This window comes from Penaeus chinensis, chromosome 14 (assembly GCF_019202785.1).
Source record: "Penaeus chinensis breed Huanghai No. 1 chromosome 14, ASM1920278v2, whole genome shotgun sequence".
Lineage (NCBI taxonomy): Eukaryota > Metazoa > Arthropoda > Malacostraca > Decapoda > Penaeidae > Penaeus > Penaeus chinensis.
The window spans coordinates 597,183-607,131 of NC_061832.1; the positions used below are offsets into that span (position 1 = coordinate 597,183).

Genomic DNA, 9,949 nt, shown 5'->3' on the forward strand with positions numbered 1-9,949 from the left:
ATACACTCTTCCCTCTTCCCCTTTCACATCAGCTCTTCCTCCTGTTCCTTTACTAACTTCCCCCCTCCCCTCCCCCTTTCACGAACTCTCCCTCCCGCCCCTTTACTAACTCCCCCCCTCCCCCTTTCACGAACTCTCCCCCTCCCCTTGACTAACTCCCCCCTCCCCCTCCCCCTCCCGCCCCACTGACCCGCGCCCTGGCCTCCCGCAGCACACGGTGTCTGACGGCGAGGGCCGCGAGCACCACTACGACCGCGGCGAGCCCATCATCTTCATCGGCGGAATGCCCCGCTCGGGCACGACGCTCGCCCGCGCCATGCTAGACGCCCACCCCAACATACGCTGCGGCGAGGAGACCCGGGTGGTGCCCAGGATCCTGCAGATGAGGCAGCAGTGGAAGCGCTCGCCCAAGGAGTCCATGCGGCTGGAGGAGGCGGGCGTCACCGATGAGGTATATGATCATTAGTGTTATCTTTATTGTTATTACCTTTACTGTTATTATTGTTATTGTTGTTATTATTATTGTTATTGTTATTATTATTATTATTATTATTATTATTATTATTATTATTATTATTATTATCATCACTATCGTTGTTGTTATTATTATTTTTTTTTTTTCATTATTATTATTATACCATTATCAGAATCAGTATCATCATTGAAGATCAGGCATATAAAAAAGATGAAAACAGTTGGTCACAATTTTTCCTTTATATTTTGACAGTTTATTTTCAGAGTAACTTCCCCTGGGGATAAGAAACCACCCAAAGCAAAGGAATAATTCAAAGAATTTATACATTTTTCAGTTTGTGTACAACTTGGAATACTGAGTTTTATGAAACTCCATATTCCAAGTTGTACGAAGGCATACAGAGAATTCCCTGCCACCTTTCATGTTTGCCTATCTCTCTCCTTCTTGCCCCCTCACCATCCCTTTCCTTTTCTCCTCCCTTCTTGTTTCTTTTTCTTTCCTTCCCTCCTTTTATCCCATTTCTATTTCTTCTTTGCTGACTCCTTCCTTCCCTTTTCCCCTCCATTCCTCCTTCCCAAAAAAGGGGGAAAGAGGCAAGAAAGGAAGGCCTTCTTGCCCCTTTCCTTTATTTTGCCTTCGTCCCTCCTTTCCAGCCTCCCTCTCTCCCATTTTGCCAGCCTCTTCCCTCCATTCTTGTCTTGCTCCCTTCTTACATGTCTCTCCCTTCCTCTCTCCAGTCTACCCTCCCTCCCTCTCTCCCTTCTGCCTACTTTCCCTTCTTGACACCCTCCTTTATTCCTTTTTTCTTGCCTCCCTTCCTCTTTCCTTCCCTCCCTTCCTCCCTCCCTCCCTATCCTTGCTCTTTCCATCCCTTCTTGCCTCCCTCACTTTGTCTTTCCTTTCCTCCCTTCTTGCCTCTCCCCTTCTTTCCTCCCTCTCTTCCTCCTTTCCTCTCTTTGAGTTTCCTTCCTATCCCTGCCTCTTTTCTTGTCTCCTTCTCTTCCTCCCTTCCTTATTCTCACATTCTTCCGTCCCCTTTTGTCACCTCTCACATCTTCCCCTCTGCTCTCCCACAGGTGTTGGATGAAGCCATTTCCTCATTCATTCTGGACATCGTGGTAAACCATGGCCAGCCTGCGTCCCGCCTGTGCAACAAGGACCCTTTCACCCTCAAGTCAGCCACGTATCTGGGTAAACTGTTCCCCAATGCCAAGTTCCTGTTCATGGTCCGAGATGGAAGGGCCACCGTGCACTCCATCATCTCCAGGAAGGTGAGGATAGAGAGTTGAAGGTTTATGTATCCCAAGGTGTTCTCAGAGGAATTGCCTGTAAATATGTTTATTAAATGTTTTGTTGATGTAAACTTTCATCTATGATATAAAAATTGATATGTTCCTGTTTATGCACATAGTGTATAAGATAGGGTGCATTTATGTGAACATATACATGCTTATGGTATAGATGAAAGTTTAAGTTATGAACAGTTAGTAAATGTATTTTCCAGCATTTGGTCTGAGAACAACTTTGGACATACATGTCCTCATTTATGCTTGCACACTTCTCTGTGATTTTTTGTGTTTTATTTTCTTTTTCTTTTGGTTTGCTCTGTCTTCTGTTATTGTAAGGGTTTGCTGCACGTACATGCCAATATTTGTGGATGATTTTTGTACTTTGCTTGTTTTGATGTTTGGTGAAGAAAGAAAATATGTTTTCCTTGAAGTAATTTGCTAATGTTTGTCTTGACTAGATTAATGCTATTCGTTTGTGTTGTTCTTAAGATAAACCAACATTTTACAATTAAAAGGCATGTAACGGCTGTTTTTCCCAATGACGTTTTAGGTAACAATCACAGGCTTTGACCTGTCATCATACAAGCAGTGTTTACAAAGGTGGAATAATGCCGTTCAGACCATGAACACGCAGTGCAGCGAACTCGGGCCAGACCGGTGCTTGCCAGTGTACTACGAGCAGCTGGTTCTGCACCCTGAGGAGTGGATGAAGAAGATCCTGAACTTCCTGGAAGTGCCATGGGATGACGCTGTTCTGCACCACGAGGAGTTTGTCAACAAGCCGGGTGGAGTCTCCCTGTCCAAGTAAGTGGCTGGATCTTTCGTCCAGTTGTTCTTAAGGATTGACTTATTGCAGTTATAGCAGTTTGGTGTATTGCTGATTACTTCTGATATATCAGGTTTGTTCTAGCTTTTGCTGGATAGATTACTCAGTGTGTACTAACAGAAGGTTGTCAAATGTGTCCATGTTTGCATAGGTGTATGTGATATGAAAATATTTACTAATCACACTCACCCTACCCCCGCCAGGGTGGAGCGTTCGAGTGACCAAGTGGTGAAGCCGGTGAATCTCGACGCACTGAGCAAGTGGGTCGGCCAGATGCCGAAGGACGTGGTCGAGGACATGGCCAACATCGCACCCATGCTGGCTGTGCTGGGCTACGACCCGAATGGCAACCCTCCAAACTATGGCTCTGCAGACCCAATCGTAGCCAACAACACGAAGCGCATTCAGAGGGAGTCGAACGTGTGGCAGGACCGAGCCCAAGAAGTGCTCAGTCTCTCCAAGCACAGGAGAGGTGATAACACATGATGACCTTGAAGAGTTTCTTCTGTCCTTTTTTTTTTTTTTTTTATATACTTTTTGTTACTACTTTTTTTATTGTAAAACACCCGGAAGCCGATCCTCCTCAAAAGTCACAATTGGGGCCTAAAGGGAGGTTTGTGTTTTCAGTTTATTAGGTACATTTGTGGCATTGTAGGTGTTCATATTAGGCAAACATTACACCCACTTCTTTTATATTCTGTTTTAAATATTATTATTGAGCTTTCTTCTACAAAGAGAATATATATGAAACTTGTCGTCACTTCTGAATCAGGGTTTTCAATATTTATATCTCTCACTTCTACTACTAAATGTGTATTGGTACAAAAGATAGAGTTATAATGTGACAAGCAGACATTTGAATAGATAAATAAATAGATGAATGCATACTTATTTATTTATTTGTTTGTTTATACATCATACATTATATATTATATATGTATATTATATTATATTATATATAATATATATATTATATGTGTATAAGATAATCCATTTATGTCCAAAAAAAACATTAAACTTTTGAGGATTATGTGAAAATACCTCATTGTGGAGTTTTTATGTGAATGAAAAGAAAAGCTTAAACAATATTTTTTTTAGAAGTCACATTCCATGACATTGCTTCTTAAAATACAATCTAGCAATCTAAGCAATGAAGTTATACTTCCATGTGCAATATAAGATAGCAACAGCTGTATCCAATTATTAAATTTCACTTCACAGTAATCTTAATAAAGTGTCATATGTTAAAATTAGTAAACTCGAATAATCTTCATAATCAGTGTATGTAATTTAAGGCACAGAACATTGCCAGTAAAGAGTGCGAAGCAAGACAGTGTCATAAGGACAATGCAGTTAAGTGGAGAATTTAATCATCATTGAGGAAATGCTAACATGTGAAAATGTGTTTTATTGTTTCTGGAACAAATTATTGGAGTTGATGTTAAGTGTAGGCTTTGTAATTTATAAGCCTCCTGTATTTTGTAGAAATGACTCGTCTGAAAAAAATTAAACTTATCATTCTAAAAAAAATAAATAATAATTGCACCTGTATGTGGTTTAGTGCTTTCTTTTGGATGCTTATTTTCCTGTACAGTTCTTTGCTCTCTTTATTCCACATAATGTATCTCTTTAGGCAGTCCATATCTGTGATACAGTCTTGCTATACATATATATATATATATACACACACATCATTGGCCCTCAAGTGGCATTCCAGAATTCAGGTTCCAATGTGTGAATGTCATTTAGTTTGTTGCTTCATGTTTTTCATCTGGGATACTGTTTTATCATTACATGGTGCTTTAGAGTATATTAATCATTTTCAAAAAAGGAGAAAATATGGAAATAACAGGAAGCATGTTTGCTCTTTACACTGAGTGGTTGGACTTGTGGCACTGTGGGAATGAGGTAATTGTAAAGTTAATTGCCATAATACAAGTAGTACTTCGGTGACTGATTTATTGTATACAAAATGTGAACTGATGCAGCCAAGCCGGAGGATTTTGACTGCTCTGGTTTTATGATATCTCTTCCATACATAAATGTGAGGATTTTTGTATTGGTTATTATTTATCCTAAATCATATATTTTCCACAACACACTGAATATGATTACTGAAAAATTGGATAACCAGAGTTTGGCTTAGTATAGTAGGAAAATAAAGAATGAGCCACTATCTAGTTAGTACTAGTGTTAAATAATTTTCATTTCACAACTGTTGTGTATGAATACTACACTAATGTAAATAGTTACTAACAAGTAGAGGGTATTAACCACAAGCTGCCGGGAAAATGACGTGCTCATTTAATTTTTTTTTTGTGTGAAATGTGTCTGCACATAGATGGCTCTGCTAGTGCTTTACTAATGCTATGAATATCGATGGTGTTATTTTTATTATAGACATTATAATTACTATAATGTTATAAGCATTAGTAACAGGAAAATAAGATAATGTAAAATATTTTCATAAATCAAGGAAAAGGGTAAACGAGCAAGACAGGCAGTACTCATAATTGGCTCATTGGTGGTCAAGTGCAAGTGTAGCCATCTATGTGTAAAAACAATTTATCAAGTAAACTTTGTTTCCGTCCCTTCACCAACCCCTTCTACTATCCATTTCCTAAGGTGCAAGAGCCGTGCTGAAAGGATGAAAGGCTGACTTTGTGCAAGTCCTGAACGGCCTGAGGGAGCCATGGGCACAGTATTCCCCTGCTTTAGTTATCTAGCCCTACCCCTCAAGGGGACCCTGAGTGGTGGACCGTTTCTCTCCCCATCATACTCCAGGCTTACCATGGCCAACAATGAAGATTTTATACCACTATTAGGGGCACTGAGGCTTGCCTCTTCATCAAATAGCCCCACCAATTCAAACTCTTCCGATTCCCAGACCCCAGGCTCTCCTTTGACCACAGCTCCGAACACTACAACTACTACCCTCTCCTCAATGCCTATTACTACATTATCCACCCAAGCCAACACTCAACCCCCAGGAGACATTTCTACTCTGCCAACATGCTCAACTTCAACACCTCTACCCCCACAACTGTCATCAACTACCCCATCCTCCCTTATTACTACCTTACAGCCTTATTGTCCACCCCCATCTCTACCAAAATCTTAAATACTCTATTTAGCCCAGCCAAATGGGACAGATTTTTAGTGATCCCTCCCACAGCTCATTACTCTGACAACACCCTTCTCTTCCAGCAATGTCTCCAAAAACAAGTCGGCAAAGTCTCTTTCCGTAGTCGACCCGACCGTTTCCGTCTCGTCACAGTAACATCTGAAAACCAAGCTATAGCATTATCAAATCTAACTGATCTATGTGGTAACCCCATCCCTGCAGAACCCCATCCAACCCTCAATACTTGCACCGGAACTGTCTCTATCACCCCAGCAAATTGCCCAATCTATGATTGGTCAGATTGTGGAGAAGACTCGCCTGCCTCACGGACTAGGGTGTGGTATCAGTACAATGCTACTCCATTCCTCCCAGAGGCCAACTAACATTGCCAAAATTACTTTCCGTAGACATGACCTTCCCTTTAATGTTTACATAGGTGGAGAATCCCTCCCTGTCCGACCTCCTCGTTAGTGCCAAAATTGTTAGCGTTTAGGACATCCTGCCAACCATTGCCGTTTCACAGCCAGATGCCCACTTTGTGCCCAACCTGGCCATACCCGATCAAACTGCTCTGCACAATCACGCAAATGTGCCAACTGTGGCAGCCCCCATAATGTATTTTATAGAGGCTGCCCCACCTACAAATTTGAGTCTGAGGTAGCAACTCTCATATTCAGACTTGGACTCACTCTACGTGAAGCCAGACAGGAAGCACGTCGACGATGTTTTTCTCTTACTCCCTACTCCAATAATGTTGCTGATTCTGCCACTCCCCCTACCTCCCAAGCTCATACACCCTCCCCTAAACCTATCCCTCCTCCATCTAACTTCCCCTCTTCTACCTCCTACCTTCCTCAGTCAAATTCTTTTGCCATCCTAAATCCAGACACTCCAATCTCTACTACAGCCCCAACACCTTCCCCTCTCCCTCCCCGCACTACCCGCAACAGACAGACTAAACGTTCCACCCCCTCTTCCCCTACCACACAATCGCCACCTTCCTTTGCCCCTACTCTTCAGACACGAGTCTTCTCTTCCCCCCTCACAATAAAACCTTTATCTCACTAAACTCCCCAACCAAGTCCATTACAGAAACTGTTGAAGATATTCAAAACTATCTACTCGAGTCCCAAACTAACACTGAAACCCCTCATCCACCTTCAAATTCTACAACTCTTGCTCCCTCCACACTCGAAGTGACTGCCGATATCCATCCTCCTCCTACTCATACCCCCCCTACACCCTGTTCTACCCCCTCTCAACACAGCCCCCCCCCCCCTACTCCAGCTCCACCTACATTAACCCTCTATCTCTTCCACTCCCTCCTGGATACACATGTGAATCCCTTATATCACAACTATCCCCAGACCCTCCACCAGGCTGAAATAAGAAAAATAGAGAACAGAAATGTGTAAAACAAGTACAAAATACGCTTAAAATCGGCAAATGAAACTCTACGGACGTCGCCACCATCTTTGAAAGCCTACGGGTCGACGCATCAACTTTCGAGTGAAAAACTCTACGGGAACCAAACCCATCGTTCGAAATAAGAAACCTAACCTAACCTAACCTAACCTGCCCCCTGGTCCCCCTATATATTATATACGCCTAGCCAGGGGGCTATGCCCCATGAACCCCCGTGGTATTAAATACGCCTAGCCAGGAGGCTATGCCCCCTGGACCCCCTTAATAGTATATACGCCTAGCCATATTTGTCCTGAATATCCACAATATGACTTTTAAAATGACCCGGAGTCGACGCAATACTTGAAACGTTTCTCAGCGAATGGCGCCGTACGGCCTGTCAAATCTCCCGGTGAAATCACGCATGCGCACAAGGTTACCTAATAGCGTAAATAATTACCAAAAGACGTAAAAGTATAATAAAACAAGAAGAATGCATAACATACATGAATTCGGAGAAACAGACGATGGAAATGACAAAATAAGCCTTCTCACAAGCGCGTAGCAATACATGGACTACTTGATGGATCGCAGGAATGAGTTAAGGTAAACATGGAAGGGTTGATCTTGTCTTCTCTGTCCTGTATCTCCCTTATTTTAGATTTGCACACCTTTTGCCATAGAGGAAAAGTGTCTTAGTTTTCGTCAAGGTATCCACTCCATACACCTATTTTACTGTACTCTTGGTTTACATGTACGGAAAGTTTTCCTATCAATCTTAATTCAGATCGTCCCACACACTTTGATACAAGCACGCAGTCTTTTTCATGCATTGACCTCTCTCTATGCTCCCCTTCTCTTCATTTAGATTTCCATTGGTCAGTTCTAGACCACTTTCCCTATAGTGACCACTTTCCAGCTCTCCTTTCTCCTACTTCCTATGTACCACTTCCTAACTCCCCACGCTGGTGCTTTGATAGAGCTGACTGGCGTACTTTCACTTCACTCTCTGCTATTCACATCCCTCCATCCTCCCTCTCATCCATTTCAGATATGATACAATGTTTCACAACTACAGTCCTGAGAGCAGCCCATACAGCGATTCCTCGAACCTCAAGACCCTATACCTCCAAATGTGTTCCATGGTGGAATTCTGATTGCCATAAAGCACTTCGCTTAAAACGTGCAGCCTGGAACAGTTACCGCTACAAACGAGGTACCCCAAGTCAACTATCAGCCCTTATCTCCTTTAAAAGAGCATCCGCCTGTCTTCGTCGTACAATCCGAAATAGCAAAACAAATAGCTGGCGAAATTATGTTTCCTTAATAACATCATCATCATCATAAGGGGGCATACGCATGGCTGCGCTTTGCCGCGCCCAACCTTTGCCTCCACCTCCTGGGGTCCCTCTTAGCAAGCCTCCATGCAGCATTCCTTCCTACTCCCAGCACATCTTGGCAGTTCTGATTGATTTGCTTCAGCCAAGAGTTCCGTGGCTTTCCCCTTGGTCTTCTCCAGCCTGAGTCAACTCTCTCGGAGATGACTCTATGAGCAGGATCTTCCTCAGGAAAACGAGCCACATGCCCATATAGCTGAAGTTGGCGCTCTCGTATCAGACTGGTAATCAGTCTCATGGAGTATCCTCTGATTGGACACATGGTCCCTCCAGGTATACGCCATGATTCTGTGAAGACACTTAGTACCAAAGGAGTCAAGACGGGCCTTCACAGCACTGTTCAGTGTCCAGGTCTCACACCCATAGAGTAAGACCGGGATCACCAGTGCTCTGAAGAGCCTGATCTTAGTTCTCCTAGTCAAATACCGACAGCGCGAAATACTCCTATTGAGTGAGTCCATAACGCCGTAGGCCAGTCCGAGTCGTCGAGTGACTTCCCGGTCGGAACCTCCGTCGCTCTGCACTACACTACCAATATAAGTGAAGCTATCCAAGACCTCAATATTCTCGCCACAGCCATACATAGACTGAACATCGACATCCAACAAGTCCCCAAATTGCTGAACCTTGGTCTTGGTCCAGTTGACTGCGAGTCCCAATGGCTTCGCCTCCTCATGCAGCGCCTCGAGAGCTACTTCCAGGACCTCCAATGTCTCTGCTAGAATCACGGCATCATCAGCAAAGTCAAGGTCTGTGACCTTGAAATTACCAATTGATGCTCCACAGGAACTACGGTTCACGGCACAGCCAAGTATCCAGTCCATACAGGTATAGAAAAGGGTTGGGGCCAGGGCACATCCCTGTCTCACCCCGGCAGACACCGGGAAAAAGGCACAGAATGCCCTCCCCACACTTGACAGCACTCTCGGTATCTGTATACAGGTCAGACAGCAAACCAAGAATCCCAGGGGGGATCCCACGGAGACCCAGTAAGGTCCAGAGACTCTCCCGGTGCACTGAGTCGAAAGCCTTCTTGAGATCAACATAAGCTTGTTGAAACTCAAATCGGCGTTCCACAAGGACACAAAGTGCTAAGACGCGGTCTATAGTTGACTTTCTTGGGTGTAAAACCAGACTGCTCAGGTCTCTGTGCTCGTAATAAGTGGTCGCTGAGCAATGTAATACCTCTGTAGTTGCCACAGTCCTTTTGGTCCCCTTTCCCTTTCCAGATAGGGATGACCGAGCACCTTTTCCAGTCAGGAGGAATGGTACCAGTCTCCCAAACGGCAGACAGGACTGCATGCAAACCACAGATCATGGCTTCTCCACCCGCCTTCAATAACTCCGCAGCAATCCCACAGACACCAGCAGCCTTTCCTCTCTTCAGTCTAGAGACCGCCCTTTTCACCTCTTCAATGGAAGGTGGTGCCTCAC

General features: G+C 43.8%; 1 protein-coding gene across 2 annotated transcripts in view; it reads left to right on the plus strand.

The window, feature by feature from the left end:
* LOC125032421 (protein-tyrosine sulfotransferase 1-like) overlaps positions 1-4,647 on the plus strand; it is a 10,333-nt gene extending 5,686 nt beyond the window's left edge. For both annotated transcript variants that reach the window (XM_047623538.1, XM_047623537.1), the window contains 4 exons: positions 212-451; positions 1,552-1,746; positions 2,315-2,568; positions 2,794-4,647. In XM_047623538.1, coding sequence (XP_047479494.1) covers positions 212-451; positions 1,552-1,746; positions 2,315-2,568; positions 2,794-3,076 — 972 coding nt within the window. In that variant the 3' untranslated portion in view covers positions 3,077-4,647. The remainder of the gene's footprint in view (positions 1-211; positions 452-1,551; positions 1,747-2,314; positions 2,569-2,793) is intronic.
* Positions 4,648-9,949: the final 5,302 nt, after the last annotated feature.